At 45.0% G+C, this 16,035-nt stretch overlaps 1 protein-coding gene across 3 annotated transcripts; it reads right to left on the minus strand.

Moving 5' to 3' along the window:
• ZNF639 (zinc finger protein 639) lies at positions 1-11,718 on the minus strand. 3 transcript variants are annotated; one of them, XM_041002862.1, is made up of 7 exons: positions 11,633-11,718; positions 8,551-8,747; positions 7,592-7,671; positions 5,004-5,072; positions 3,123-3,233; positions 1,463-1,597; positions 1-1,342 (listed from the first exon to the last, which is right to left on the minus strand). In XM_041002862.1, the coding sequence occupies exons 4-7, from the start codon at positions 5,059-5,061 to the stop codon at positions 189-191; spliced, it is 1,458 nt and encodes a 485-aa protein (XP_040858796.1). In that variant the 5' UTR covers positions 5,062-5,072; positions 7,592-7,671; positions 8,551-8,747; positions 11,633-11,718; the 3' UTR covers positions 1-188. The 3 variants fall into 3 exon arrangements, with proteins under 3 accessions (XP_040858796.1, XP_040858797.1, XP_040858795.1); XM_041002863.1 differs by lacking the exon at positions 11,633-11,718 and adding an exon at positions 9,400-9,416; XM_041002861.1 differs by lacking the exon at positions 11,633-11,718 and having other exon boundaries at positions 8,551-9,136.
• Positions 11,719-16,035: the final 4,317 nt, after the last annotated feature.

Raw genomic sequence — 16,035 nt, forward strand, 5'->3', positions numbered from 1 at the left:
TTAAGGTACAATCATATACTGGACATTTAATGTAGCAATGCCCAAAAAACAGGGCAATTAAAAACTCATTTGTTTTAAACTTATTTGTTAAAGGCAAATCTCATTATCATGTTTAAAATCATCCATTTTAACATCTCCAAAGTTGAATTTATTATTTTACAAAAACGTTATGTAAATCAAAATAAGAACTAGGTTGTCTCATGAACGGCAAGGTGACTAATTAACTCCCTTTCATTTGCAAACCTCATCAAGCAGTCACTGCATTTATGAGGCAAGTCAGCAGAATGCTTGAAGTCTAGATGAATTTTAAGATCTTCAATCTGTCCTGTTGAATATTCACAATATTGACATAGATAAATCCCTTCGGACAAATGCGAATTTAGATGCTTGCAATATTCTAGCATACTTGAAAAACCTTTGCCACAGTCATCACAAACATGGGGAAATATTTTAGTATGTTCAATAGCGACATGCCTGTTAACATTTGTGTGAAGTCTACTCCGAAAGCCACATACTTGACACACAAAGAAGTTTTTACATTTGTCAAAGGTAATTTTGCTTAAGAGGCTGTACTGTCCGTGTTGTGCACTGTTGTACTTGTCACTCAACTCTATCAGCTTACAGGCATGTTCATTCACCACATGGCTGTGCAGGTCCTCGGGATCATTCGTTTCATGTTCACAGAACTGACATAAATACTGCTCGTCACAGCTGTGCTCTTGGAAGTGCAGGTAGAGCTCACTGCTGGAGGAGAACTGAACATCACACTGCTCGCACCAGTAGAGGTGATCACTGAAATGGGTGTCTGCAATATGTTGGCTGAGGTTTTCAAAAATCACTGTCTTATAATCACAGTATTTACAGATGTAGGGGTCCTCTTCGTGGAGTTTCGCATGTTCAATCAGAAGCATGTTGCTAGAGAAACTTTCTTTGCATACCCGACACACATTTGAATCCGTACGTTTATGTTTCAGGATCATATGCTGCTTTAAATCGGAAAAATACTTGCTGTTGAACTCACAGAGCTCACATTTATAGAGGCCACTGCTGTTAGCTCTTAGTAAAGGCCATTTTTGCTGAGCAGGCACATTCAAAGCTGGGCTCTTGTCAAGAATCTTACAAAGCTTGGCTGGTGGCTCCTCATCGGTTTGGTCTTGGAGGCTCTCGGAGGAATTGTTTTCGGTGTCTATATCGTAATCCTCAGAAATTGCATGGACTTCCACAGCAATCGGGACATCTTCAGCCGTGTGCACTTCTATAGGACTCTCTTCCTGAGGCTGCTGGCTAACCGATTCAGGCGAGTCACATTCTTCATCGCAAATCTCAACGTCAGCAGATTTCTCTGAGAAACAAGAGCAAGCCCATTATTATATTGCTAATACTAAGGAAGGCCCACTGGCTAAACACAATAAGCAGGGTTTTGTTCATTTACTGACATAGCGAGGCTGATACTCTTGCTGACCTGTAGGGAAGCCAGTGTGGTCTAGAATTCTAAGTACAGGGCTGGGAACCAGGCAGTTTTGATTTCTGCTTCTGGCCTTGATTCCATCTGTAAATTTTGGCAATTCATTTGATGTCTCCGTATCAGAATCATCATCTGTAAAAAGGGATTTTGAAAAACACTCCTATTAAATGAAGTATTAGTTATTATAAGTTTGAATTACCCTAGGAACAAAGGACTAAGATTTAGCCATGAACATAGACATTAGCTATAAACGCAGAAAATCGGCCCAAATAACCAACTGGGTTTGCTTTTGTGCTCAAAAGGACTAAAATATTCTTTCTGAAGTTCCCTAGGAATGTGAAGTTTATCAGTTACTGCGTTTGGGTGGATACTGTGTTACAGCAGGTTTTCCACTACTTGGGATACAAGCATCCTCTAACAGTGGCAGTTTATGTTCTGGGTGCTCCACTTCCGATCCAGCGTTCTGTTAACGCATGCCGGGAGAGAGCCTCTGCCACCTACACTGGATCCAGTCCAGTTGTGCCTTCAGCCAGCCCAGTCTGAACGGCTGCAGCCATTTGGGTAGTGAAGCAGGACACAAAATCTTTAAGTCAACACTATAATGTCCAATACTAACACATCATTGTTATTAAGCCCATACTTGGGGTCTCCATTGTCCCTACTCCACTTCTGAGAAGGAAATCTTTATGTTCAGGAGAGTTATGTTCCACCTCGGAGTATCCATGTAAACAATTTGGAATTATTCTTTAAGTAAATATACCTCTCCCCTCTTGTCTATTATTCTACTGTTATATTAGAAGGAATTTATCTTAGATTTTTTTTTTCTTCACCTTATTCCAGCCTCAGTTATTGGGAGCTCCTTCAGTTAGGTTGTGGGTTCCTCCAACATAACAAGTTTGTGGGTGTGTGTGTAAAATCCCTACCTCCCACACTGTAAGACTGCCCTGTATTTCTGCCCCAGATCTACAATCAGTTCTTTCCTTGAGGAGCTACAGTTCATTGTAAGTAAGAACTGTATTAGAAACCAAGATCTGGGCACAAAATGTGCTCACTGCTACTAGTATGTTTCTTTCTTTTAGGCTCTTACCTAACAGAGAAAAAATGTGTGTGTGTGTGTGTGTGTGTGTGTGTGTGTGTGTGTGTGTGTGTGTGTACAACACCTTCCATAAGCTAAACATGAGTCCATCCCAAGGACTCTGACCCTCTGTTTGTCATGTTTCCTTATGCTCTGTGCTTCTAAGAGGATCGAGGGGACAGGAAGTGTCAGTGATTGCAGAGGAAGACAGGAGCTCAACACTAGCTTTCATTCATCTAGTGCTTGAAGAGGCATCAGCGGGAGGTGCCACTCTGTCACTCCTGCTGGCCGAGAGGAACAGCCATGCTTTCACACCTTCCTGCTCCTGTCGCCACAAAGGCCCCCTAGGCTGCAGCACTCCCGCTGGGCCAGCGAGTCTGACGCAACTAACGTATATGTAGGAGGAGAGTGTACTTCAAAATGTATTTATCTGAAATAATGTTAAAAATTAAAATGATTTCATATAACATATATAAACAGTTGTCCATTTTGAAATCATCAGTCACATTTCAACCATAGATTCACACAGGGGGGAAATACAAAATATTTGAAGAAAAATATTTTTGAGAATGTTAAATATACCTTTGTTGTCAAAACACTTCAAGTCTGGCTGTCTCATAGAACAGACACTGTAACAATGATCAGAAAAAATCCCATTGAATCCATCTGCAATTCGGCTTATTCCAGAGGAATCTGAGCATAAACCAACATGAAAAGAAAAAGATTCAAGTACAATAAACATATTCACAATCAGTAAGTTATCCCTTTATCTAACATACACAAATTTTCAAAGGACCACTCACACTTTGAGAGGCTGGCGCAATGGCTCAACTGGCTAATCCTCCACCTCTAAGCACTGGCATCCCAGATGGACACTGGCTCATGTATTGCTAGCTCCATTTCCCATCTATCTCCCTGCCTGTGGCCTGGAAAAGTAGTGCAGGATGGCTCCAACCCTTGGGACCCTGCACCCAAGCGGGAGACCCGGAAGAAGCTCCTGGCTCCTGGTTTTGGATTGGCTTAGCTCTGGTCATTGCGGCCATTTGTGGAGTGAACCGTGGATGGAAACTTTTTCTCTGTCTCTCTTTTCTCTGTAAATCTGCCTTTTTAATAAAAAGAGATTTTTAAAAAAATTAACTTAAAATATACAAGGATACACTTATCTTGTAATCAGGATCTCACAAAATCTGTGATAAACTCTGTGTTAACTGCACACCATGGTGAGTTACCAGAAGACAAGCCCTAAGTGTGGGGAAAGCGTAATGCACAGGATTCAAGTCCAACTAGTCATGTTCAATCTTGCCTAGGAAGGATCAGAAAGCAGTGGACCAGATTTCTATCCTTAGATAGAAATACCGCGTAGGTTGGGGGACTAACACGTGTGCCGCAGACTGTCCAAATATGTGTACACAAGCGGTATTACAGATGATCAACAAAGCACTTCTCTCATAGTGCCAAGACAGCAGAGCCGATCTCAATCACACAAAGCAAATAACAGAAAATAACAAAATAACTGAAAATAACAGAAAATAACAAAGTCTCATCTGCCCCCTTCCCCAATGATGCAAACTACCTTCCACTTAGGTATCTTGAGCACAGCCTTTGACTCTGTCTGCATAAAAAAGGAACCTTGGAGGTGGGCATTTGCATTAGTGCTTAGGAAGCTGGTTCAGATGCCTGCTTCTTGTCATGGTGTGCTGAGTCCCAGTTCTCCCTCTGCTTGAGGCTAGCTTCCTGCTGCTATAGACTCTGGGAAGCAACAAGTTCCGGTAGCTGAGTCCCTGCGACCTGTGTGGGAGACCCAGACTGAGTTCCTAGCTCGCAGCTCCTGTCCGGCTCATTCTGGCCATTGCACATATTTGGGGAGTAAACTAGCAAAGGAGCTTGCTCTATCTCCAGCTCCCTCTAGGACTCAAAACTAAACATCTCAAAATGAAACATGTTTATCATTTTCACAAAAAGAAAATAACCTTGACTATCTAACTTCAAACACTGATAAACCACAACGTTGTAAGGGTTATGTAAAATAACGTCTGAAGGAGGATGTTTGGTACCTGAGTTAAGATACCACACAGGACACTCACACCGCAAATCACAGTGCTTGGGTTCAAGTTCCAGCTGCTTGCTAATGCACATGCTGCGAGGCAGCGGTGATGGCTCAAGGACATGGGTCCTTGCTATCCAGACAGGAGATACAGTGAGTCCCCACCTTCCAGCTCTGGACTTGCCGACCCCCAGCTGCTTTGGGCGCTGAAGTTATGAATCAGGAAACAAAAGGCCTCTTTCCTGCTGACTATCTCTTAGAACTTTTTTTTTCATTTTAAAATAAAATAGTGTCTGTAAATTTTTTAAGGTGTTCTCTAGCCTAAAGAGTGAGCCAGACATTAAGTCTTATTTGATCATCCAATTCATGAGAAAGTAGATGGATTCCACAACTCCAAAATAAGTCAGTTATATACTAACCTGAATAACGAGACGGGTGTAAAGTCTTCCTTTTTCTTTTTTTAGGATATTCATTCATATCTTTTCAATCTAAAAAAAAAAGAGTCATAAACAGCAACTGTTACAAGTTATATAAAAATCATTTCTGGGCCCAGCGTGATGGCCTAACGGCTAAAGTCCTCGCCTTGAACGCGCCAGGATCCCATATAGGTGCTGATTCTAATCCCAGCAGCTCCACCTCCCATCCAGCTCCCTGCTTGTGGCCTGGGAAAGCAGTCAAGGACAGCCCAAAGCCTTGGGACCCTGCACCTGCGTGGGAGACCCATAAGAACTCCTGGCTCCCTGCTTCAGATTGGCGTAGCACTGTCCATTGTGGTCATTTGGGGAGTGAATCATCGGATGGAAGATCTTCCTCTCTGTCTCTTCTCTTCTCTATATATCTGACTTTCCAATCAAAACAAATCTTTAAAAAAATCATTTCTAACCAAAGAATTTATTTGCAACAGGAAATCTGTCATATGACAATCTATTCTATGAGCCCTGTGCAATAGCCTCGTGGCAAAATCCTTGCCTTGCATACTCTGGGATCCCATCTGGGTGCCGGTTAGTGTCCTGGCTGCTTTACTTCCCATCCAGCTCCCTGCTTGTGGCCTGGGAAAGCAGTGGAAGATGGCTCAAAGCCTTGGGACCCTGCACCCGCATGGGAGATTCGGAAGAAGTTCCTGGTTCCCAACTTTGAATCAGCAACTCTGGCTGTGGTGGCCACTTGCAGAGTGGACCAGTGAACGTAAGACCTTTCTCTTTGTCTCTCCTTCTTTCTGTAAACCTGCTTTTCCAATCAAAATAAATATTAAAAAAAAAAAAGACTTTATGAGAGTAATGTCAAACGAAGCCTCTGTCAATATTTTGAATTATTTTCCCAGTCAAATTTAAAGACAGAACAGTGATTATTCTTTAATAAGATTGAGAAACTCTTTGCCCTTTATTTTTGATACACTCCAAAAATACTTTTCATTTGGAAAAACATGAATGGTAGAGGCCTGGGGCTGTCATTGTGAGGAAATACTGCAACCTGCCATGGGCCCTGGGAAAGACCAGCAAGGCCGGACTCCCCTGCTGTGCCTGGGCTTCAAAGGCTGACAGAATCAAGAGAGCCAGGAAATTCCTAAGGACAATAAACTTCATACTTAAATTATTTTTTAAGGATTTATTTATTTTTATTGGAAAGGCAGGTAAGATTTATGGAGAGACAGAGAGAAAAATCTTTTTTTTAAAAAAAGATTTATTTTTATTGCAAAGTCAGATATATAAAGAGAGGAGAAGAGACAGAGAGAAATATCTTCCGTTCAATGATTCACTTTCCAAGTGACCACAATGGCTGGAGCTGTGCTGATCTGAAGTCAGGAGCCAGGAGTTTTTTGGGTCTCCCACACGAGTGCAGGGTCCCAAGACTTTGGGCCATCCTCGACTGCTTTCCCAGGCCACAAGCAGGGATGGGAAGCAGGGCTTCCAGGATTAGAACCGGCGCAAATATGGGATCCTGGTGCGTTCAAGGTGAGGACTTTACCCACTAGGCCACCACGCCCGGCCCTTCATGTGCCTATGCCATGATATTAATATGAATTATATAGGGACTGACTTACAGTATAGCAGGTTGAGCTGTCTGAGACGAGTGTCCCAGCTGTTTTAATTCTTTTTTTTTTAAAGATTTATTTTCAATTAATTAATTAATTGATTTATTGGAAAGTCACATATACAGAGAGGAGGAGAGACAGAGAGGAAAGATCTTCCATTTGTTGATTCACTCCCCAAACAGCCACAATGGCCAGAGCTGCGCCAAACTGAAGTCAAGAGCCTCCACCAGGTCTCCCACATGGGTGCAGAGTCCCAAGGCTTTGGTCTGTTCTCCACTGCTTTCCCAGGACACAAGCAAGGAGCTGGATGGGAAGTGGGGTCGCTGGGATAAGAACAGGTGCCCATATGGGATCCTGGTGCATGCAAGGCGAGGACTTTAGCTGCTAGGCTACCACACCTGGCCTAGTTGTTCTAATTCTAATGCAGTTCTCCAAAGTGCCTTGGAAAGCAGCAGAAGATAGCCCAGGTGCTTGCAGCCACCCACATGGGAGACGTGGATGGAGTTTTTCCATCTCTTGGCTTATAGCTATCTGGGGAGTAATGGGCGCTGGTTCTAATCCTGGCAGCTCCACTTCTCATCCAGCTCCCTGCTTGTGGCCTGGGAAAGCAGTCGAGGATGGCCCAAAGCCTTGGGAATCTGCACTGGAGGAAGCTCTTGGCTCCTGGTTCCGGATTGGTGCAGCTCTGGCATTTGTAGTCACTTGGGGAGTGAATCATTGGATGGAAGATCTTCCTCTCTGTCTTCTCTCCTCCTCTCTGTATATCTGAGTTTCCAGTAAAAATAAATAAATCTTAAAAAGAAGAAGAAAAGTAGAAAAAATACAGAGCATCTCAAAATCTAAGTAATTTAAGAAAACGAAATCATTTTTACATGTTCACATTCAGTATTCTACTAAGAACAGAACAGGTATGGTAACCATGTATGATTAAAAGTTATGATCTATACAAATTTAACTTCACTACATTTTACTTACTTGGTATAATTCTTTAATTTTGCAGTGAGAAAAAAAATAAAATGAATCACAGGGAAGTTTCCTCAGATGGTAAAAGATGCCTGTAAATAAAGCATACAGAAGTCACATAAACATACTGTGCCTTTTCTCCAAGATTCAATGACATGCCCATCCCACTGCAAAGTTACAGAATGGGAATTCGGGCTTACTGTTCTCTTCAATATTTTGTACTGACTACCAAAAGTTGTACACATTCGTAACTGTGTGATTGCATTCATACTTTTCTAATTTTTTTTTTAAATTAAATTCACCTTCTAAAGTTAAATCTTGACACCAGAACTGGAATATAAAAATCTGCATAGTTTATTCTGATATAAGAATGGAAAGGTACCAGAGAGCCGACATTAAGACTCAGACTTCACACTTAAGGTTCTCAGAGATTTAGTAATAACACCTGTTATCTACCAGGCCTAAACATGTTTTATGTCATTTAATGCTATAGTATCAAAATTAGTTCCTGAAATTAGTTCATCGTTATTACTGATAAAGAAACTGAGGCATGGTAAGGTCAAGTCAAAGTTGGATACTCAACTTTGAGTGGGGAATTAAGCAAAGTCTAACTTATTTTAAAGTGCAGGCTTGCAATCCCTTTCAGCCTAGCTTGGAATGCAAGTGGGGAGATGAAATGATCAGCTCAATTCCAGCACAGGCTAACGGTCAGATTCAGCAGGACCTCTTCCACCTCAGAGGGCGTTTTTCCCACTGCATCACCAGGCACATAACAACGGGAGCAACAAGCCGCACATGGGGCTTCTCTCACCGCCAAGCACCGCAGACAGAGCTAGAACGTCCACACCTCATTTCTAGGAGTAAAGCACTTGACGTATAGGCGCCTGTGACGTGATCATATGGCAGTAAGACTGTTTCTGTTAAGCAATCACAACATTCCATGGGGGATACAAAGGCACCACCAAACCCACCTCATGTTTACTGATGAGGAAACAGGCTCAGTGAAAGCCAAGTCAGGGGGTGGCAGGCCCAGAGATGGAGATCGTGTCCTGAGTCGCGGGCACGGAACATGCGTGAATCTTCTCTGCTAAGCACCACTACCAGCAAGCTACATTCTGCTTCCAGTGCTCACGTCGTCACAAACTGGTGAGGGAATCACCTGAGGAAACTGACAACCATGAAATTCACAGAGATGTTATGAGATGCAAAATAAATGCCTTACCTGCTAACATAAATAGCATTCTTGTAGTAACCACTTCAACCTTGCATTAAAAAGAAATAATAAATGAGAAGCTGTTGTGATCTTATGTAAAATTCTAAGACTCTTAATAATTCATTGTATCCTTCCAGAATTTCTAAGAACAGCCAAAAAACTTTACACCTCATATTCAAACGATATTAGAAGTATGAAGAAGTAGTCAGCACATAGTGAGGTAAGTCAGTGCCTTCAGGACTGCTGTCCCACGGTGGTGCCAGTTGGGGTCCCAGCTGCTCCACTTCCAATCCAGCTCCTCTGCTAATGAGACGGGAAAGCAAGGGGAAAAGGACCAAGACCCTGGGCCCCTGTCATCATGTGGGAGACCAGGGAAAAACTCCTGTCCCAGCCTTGGTGGTTGTGGCCACGTGCGGAGCAAGCCACAGGATATGAAGATTTCTCTGTCTCCTCAAACTCTGTGTATCAAATAAATAAATTAATTAATTAAAAACAAGAAAACAGAACAAGCATTGTGGAAAGCCAGTAAGTGCAGTGCCAGCAATCCTTCGCGAGTGGGGTCCAGACCCAGCTGCTCCACTTCCAATCCGGCGCTCTGCTCATATACCTGGGAAGCAGTGAGAGACGGTCCAAGTACTCGGGCCCCTGTCAGCAATTCCAGGCTCCTGTCTGCAGCTTGGCCCAGTCCTAGCTGTTCAAGCCATTTGGGAAGTAGACTGCCAGATGGAAGATCTCTGTCTCTCACTCTAATTCTCCTTTCAAATAACAAACCAGTCTTACATAAACAATTAAATTAAGTGAAGAACCTGCATGAAAAAGAAAAGGAAAGTAGGCATGGTAATAAAATGAACATTGCAAGTCAGCCAGGATTCAAACTGTCAAGTGACAGGTGGGAACACTGATGAGAAGGGGTTCAGCTCATTGAGAGGATGCTCATTCATCTCCCTCCAGCACAGTGCTAAGATGCAGCTTCCAGGCCAAAACTGCTGGGCCTGGCGTGATAGCATAGTGGTTAAAGAGCTCCTGGTTCCCGGCTTCGGATTGGCTCAGCTCCAGCCGTTGCGGCCACTTGGGGGTGAACCAACAGATGGAATATTTTCCTCTCTGTCTCTCCTCCTCTCTGTATATCCGCCTTTCCAGTAAAACAAATAAATAAATCTAAAAAAAAAAAAAAGATAAAAATTGCTAACCACTTTTCACCTTTTTTACGTGTCTTTCTATGCATAATCACCTTGAAGAAGAAGCTTGGCATTTTACTCTTACACACTAAACAGAACATTCTACTGCAGGAAAATTAGAAGATTAAAAAGTGCCCGAGGGCCCGGCGCGGTGGCGCAAGTGGTTAAAGGTCCTCGCCTTGCACGCAGGGATCCCATATGGGCGCTGGTTCTAATCCCGGCAGCCCCGCTTCCCTTCCAGCTCCCTGCCTGTGGCCTGGGAAAGCAGTCGAGGACGACCCAAAGCTTTGGGAACCTGCACCCGCGTGGGAGACCCGGAAGAGGCTCCTGGCTTCGGATCGGCATAGTATCGGGCCGTTGCGGCTCACTTGGGGAGTGAATCATCGGATGGAAGATCTTCCTCTCTGTCTCTCCTCCTTGCTGTATATCTGCCTTTCCAATGAAAAAATAATAAAAATAAATCTTAAAAAAAAAAAGTGCCCAAAATGGAAATCATAGTATTTTGTTGTATATTATCTAGGCTTTTTTCTGTGCTAAGTTAACTGGCATCATGCCATACAAAACTTTTTATATAATATATATGTATATATATATGTAAAAAAAACCCAACAAAATAATAGATATACATCAGCTTTTCCTCATCTGTCATTTTTATTTAAGGTTTCACATATTTGCTACTGAGCCAACCACTAGTCATGGCCCCAAACACACACGTTCAACTGTCCGGGTATTTTTCTTTCTTCTAAACCGAAAATACCTATATTCAAAACACAACACACATGACAGTTGGAGTATATTAAATCGCTGAGTTTTTATAGGTTTTTCAGGCAACGTGGTCTTTCTTCCTAAATTGCATAATAAGTCGTTACTACAAAAAGCTACATTCTAAAGGAGTTTTAACAAGGCCAAATTTTTCTTTTCAGCCTCATAAAAACATGCACTTTCCAGGTTTTAAAAAGAAATGCAACACGCATGCACAGACATGTTGCATGAGGGCTCGAACTCGAGGCAATGTTCACTCAACTATGTGATCAAAGACTCAAAAGCAGTTACTTTTCAGGCTGGCACAAATTTTTATCTTTGCAGAGATACACTGTTTCAACTAGGGTCCCTAGGCCCTAATACTTAAAAGCAAAAGCAAATTCGGCTTAAAAAGCTACCGCCAGGAGCGTCTGGGTGGCAGGGCCGGCGGAGGGCAGCGGGAGAGCCACAGAGCCAGCGGGCCGGGTAGCCAGCGTGGCACCCAAGGTTGGCCGAAGCCCAGAGGCCCAGACACTGCTGCCCTCCGACCAGCAGGCAAAGAGCCACCCCGTCCAGTCGCCTCCAACCCGGGGCCACGCACCTGTCCCGCCCGGGGCCGACGACCGGTGTCGCGCGCTGAGAAGGCTCCTAGGATCTGAGCCCAGAGCGGACTCTAAGGAGAACAGCAGCAAGGCGCCGCCGCGAGTTCGGGGTCCGGGCGTCTTGCAGTGGGCCTGCAACTGCCTTGGAGTGGGTGGGGTGGGGAGGGGAAGCCCTCTCTCCAGAAACGAAGCCAGGATTTCAGTTTCCAACAAGCATCCGGCCTTTGCTGTCGTCCTCCATCGGGCAGACACGCCCGCACGCCCCGGCTCCCCTGCAGCGCTCGGGCGCCGGGTCCGCCCGCTCCTCCCTTACACTCACCAGTGCCTGCGGGCCCGCCGGGCCGGTCCAGGCGCAGCTCCGAGGGGGCGGGCGGCGGGTCCGGGGCCCTCGAGCCGCAGAGGGCTCGGCCTGGCCAGCCCCTCGACCTCCAGCGCACCCTCGGCCCGGTCCGCAGGCCCCAGCTCCGCCGCCGCACTCGCGGGCCCGTTCCGCGCCTGCGCGCCGCGCACCTCAGGGGGCCGCCGAACCGAAGGGCGGGGAGGGGACGGGGCGAGGTGGGGGCAGGGGAGCGGACCGTGCGGCCACCGGGCACCCGCGGCTCGGGAAGGACCACCGGCCCGCAGCCCCGGGGGTGGCCCGGAGCCCCGCGCCCCCCGCCGGCCTCGCTGCGCCGCCCAGGGCCGCTGCAGGCCGCGGGGAGGCCCCGGTGACGCGCCCCGGGTGATTCCAGTCCCCGCGATGGCCGCCGGCCCGCCCCGCGGCGAACCGGTTCCACCCTTCCCCGGCGTTCCCTCCCGTTCTGGAAGAAAGTGGAAGAGGCCCCTTCCCCACCCTGCAGCTCCGGGGGACTCGCGACAATGGCCTTGTCGGGATTACGCCGCGCAGATGGCGTTTCATTCCCTAAAATACGCGGGGAACCTGCTGACGACAGAAAGGAACCGTGTCCTGATCTCTGAGCCCAACCTGGGTTATGAGGCGTGAGAGTGGCCCTCGTTGAAGATCGTTGATTAAAGTGTTAGATTCCTTAGGTCGAAAAATCTTGGCGGAATGGACGTCAACTTTCCACGGCATTGGCTTCAATTATTTAATTTTTTTTAATCTTGAGTTTCTATGAACAGATGTACAAAACATGCATCCCCAGTCGGGTCTCAAAGTAATAATCATAAATAAATAAGCAGCGATAACTTTGTGAAAATTGTTTCAAAAATACGTGAGCATTGTTTCAAAAACAACCATTCTCAAAGTGTGATACTGTTTAAACTTTCTTGCAACCAGTTGGTGTTGTTAGTTTCAATTTACAAATTAGAAAAAGTAATCTCGTCAGAGGGGGAAGACTGGGGTTTTACTCAGTTTTGGCACGTGAGCATCTGGGTTCAACTCTTTAGCAGGGTCCCCTGGACGCTTGGCTGTGCTGTTCCTAGCAAGCACATGCTAGCCAGCCAGTCAGTAATCGCAGGGCGTGGGTGAGTCCCTTCTCTATGTCCCAGGAGATGAAAGAGGGGTTTCGGGCTTCATTGGCACATATTTTTCAGCATAGCTGGAATAAAGTAAGAAGAGGTTTAGAAAAGCCCTTAATCCTAGTTTGGGTAGTACTTTGCCCAGATTAGGGACTGAACACAAGTTGATGACAGAACACGAGGTGTGTGCTATCCTTTCCACTCCTGCTTGGGTGTTCTTCCTATCTGACTGGTTGCCACAAGGGGGTGTGCCGAGTTCACCTTTAGCTAATGGCTTGCTTAGTACAGCCTTCTGTGAAACAACCTTTACATTGTAGGATGAAGTTTCATTTACAAGTATTTTGTGGTAAGAGCACCCCTACTTCTACAAGTGTAATATCTTCAAAAATTAAAAAAAAAACCCTCCACTTATCACTTACAATAGCAGATACCCTTTAATGTGGTAACAAATTGAGTGTAAAGGTCTTGGATTAGCTGCAGTATGTCTTCCAGTTTTATTTCTGAGGCTGTCTTTTCCTCTCCTCCTCCAATGCAAGGGAAAAAAAATTAAAAATAAAAACCAAAAGACAAAAGTGCTGAAATGTCAAAAGAGTACTAAGTGGTAGGCCCGGCGTAATAGTCCTCCCCTTGCATGCCCAGGATCCCATATGGGCGCCGGTTCTAATCCCGACAGCCATGCTTCCCATCCAGCTCCCTGCCTGTGGCCCGGGGAAGCAGTGGAAAGCCTTGGGACCCTGCACCGGCGCGGGAGACCTGGAAGAGCTCCTGGCTCCTTGTTTTGGATTGGCTCAGCTCCAGCTGTTGCGGCTGCTTAGGGAGTGAACCATTGGATGGAATATCTCCCTCTCTATCTCTCCTCTTCTCTGTATATCTGACTTTCCAATAAAAATAAATAAATCTTAAAAAAAAAGAATACTAAGTGGCACAAGCATTGTCATTTTATTGCATTTCACTTTGGGGATACTACAGCTTATACACGTGATGGTTTGTGGCAACCCTGAGCCCGCATTATCCCAAGGAAGGAAACTCACTCTTTAGGTCTGTGGTAGGGACTGTCTGTTAATGAAATGCAATTTTGCAAAGCTCTGTACTTCAGACATACTTATACTTGCTTGAAGCTAGAGGTAGTCAGATGCTTCGTTTCATTGAAATGTCAGCAGAAGTGTTATGTGTCCCTTGTCGGTGGAAACATGTCATTTGTATTATTCAGTTCCTTCGTGCTCTCTGCTAAAGTTATCTGAACTATAGCAGATCCTTTGGAAACATGAAACAAAGTTTGGTGTGTTTACACGCTAAGCTTTGGGGGTTGTTTGTTATTACAGATTCATCTGGAGTAGTTTATTAACTTTTTCAATAAATAAATCATATTTCTAAAATATTTATTTGTTTTTATTGGGAAATCATATTTACAGAGAGAAGGAGAGACAGAGAGAAAGATCTTCCATCTGCTGGTTCACTCCCCCAGTGGCCACAACTGCCAGAGCTGAGTTAACCCAAAACCAGGTACCAGGAACCTCCTCCAGGTCTCTCAAGCAGGTGCAAGGTCCCAAGGCTTGGGGCCATCCTTGACTGCTTTCCCAGGCCACAGGCAGGGAGTTGGATGGGAAGTGGAACATCTGGGATATGAACCAGCACCCATATGGGATCCCAGCGCAAGAAAGATGAGGATTTAGCCACAAGGCTACTGTACTGGGCCTATTAATTAAATTTTTTAAAATAAAGATTTAATTATTTATTTGAAAGAATTAGAGAGGGGGAAGAGACAGAGATCTGCCACCCCCTGCTTCATTCCCACCATGACCACGATAGCCGGGGCTGGCCCAGGCCATAACCAGCAACCAGGAGCTTCTTCAGTCTCCCACGTGGGTGGCAGAGGCCCAAGTACTTGGGCTACCTATTATTGCTTTCCCCTAAGCCATTAGCAGGGAGGTGGATGGGAAGTGGATCAGCTAGTACACCAACTGGCACCCATGTGGGATGCTGGTAATGCAGTCAGTGGATGTATGCACTGTACCGCAATGCTGGCCCCAGATCTGGATTAATTCAACATACATTTATTAAAACCTACTACTTCCAAGATAAACATGGCAGCCACTGTAGAGGAGGCAATGCAAAACATGTCTTGGGCTGGTGTGGTAGCCTATGTGCTAAAGTCCTCACCCTGAATGTGCCAGGATCCCATATGGGTGCTGGTTCATGTCCCGGCTGCTCCTCTTTCCTTCCAGCTCCCCGCTTATGGCCTGGAAAAGCAGCAGAGGACAGCCCAAAGCCTTGGGACCCTGCACCCACGTGGGAGACCTGGAAGAAGTTCCTGGCTCCTGGTTTTGGATCAGCTCAGCTACAGCCTTTGCAGCCACATGGGAAGTGAATCAGCAGATGGTAGCTCTTCCTCTGTCTCTCCTCCTTTCTGTAAATCTACCTTTCCAATATAAATAAACAGATAAACAAACAAACAAATGAAGTTGTCTTTAGTTACTTCCACTGTGTAGCTTCTCTGCCTTTTGGCCAAGATCAGGTGTGGGTGCTTCCATTGTAGTCTTACAGAATCAAGTAAAAAGGACTTTGTAAATCTGTTGAAACTGCAGTTCAGCAGGCATATTTTATGTTGCAGTTCTCAAGTCTTAACACCATGTGGTGCAACATGCTAAATGGTAACTACAGGAGCAGCTGTTTTTTGTTTTTGTTTTTCTCAGATGCAAAAACAGTCTAATACATTCATAATTTGTTCCAGATTCACTTCATACTGTTTCAGCAGAAAAGCTACTCTGTGGAAAGTCTGCTGATCAGGCGCTCAGGGGAGCAGCTCTGGTGATCGGGAGTATCCAGAGAATTTACTCACTGGGATCCTTGGATTAGCCCAAACCTGTGCTGCTCTTCCTGTTGTTGCCATTGGGAGTAAAAAAGCTCAAAGGCAGAGTCATTTGTAACAGTCCTTAATGGCAATCAAACCAGCCTCCTTGCAGGGGGTATGGGAGTCCGGGTATCTTTCCAGGAGGAATGTTACCTTCTGAAAAGGCAAGAAAGGTGTGTATCTGCCTTGTTTCCTTCCAATGAGAGCCTAGCACAGGGCTGGTACGGAGAGATCAACGACTAAACCTGGATTACATGAGTAACCACCAAGGGAGGAAGTCACAGAATCTTTAGCACAATGTCAATATTCCTACAATGACTAGTTTATTCTATGTATCCAAACTATTTTTAATAGCAAAAGGCTGACTTTGTTAGTATTTCTCATTTTTTAAAATTTTTTTTGAAGATTTATTT

The sequence above is a fragment of the Ochotona curzoniae genome, unplaced genomic scaffold (genome assembly GCF_017591425.1).
Source record: "Ochotona curzoniae isolate NIBS_2020 unplaced genomic scaffold, NIBS_Ocur_1.0 scaffold_2587, whole genome shotgun sequence".
NCBI classification, from domain to species: Eukaryota; Metazoa; Chordata; class Mammalia; order Lagomorpha; family Ochotonidae; genus Ochotona; species Ochotona curzoniae.

Bases quoted from the DNA above. Each gene is read 5' to 3' on its own strand.
- ZNF639 (XM_041002862.1), bottom strand. From the start codon at position 5,061: ATGAATGAATATCCTAAAAAAAGAAAAAGGAAGACTTTACACCCGTCT. The intron at 3,234-5,003 runs GTTAGTATATAA...GTTTATGCTCAG, and splicing joins ACACCCGTCTCGTTATTCAG to ATTCCTCTGGAATAAGCCGA. The intron at 1,598-3,122 runs GTATATTTAACA...CCCTTTTTACAG, and splicing joins GAAGTGTTTTGACAACAAAG to ATGATGATTCTGATACGGAG.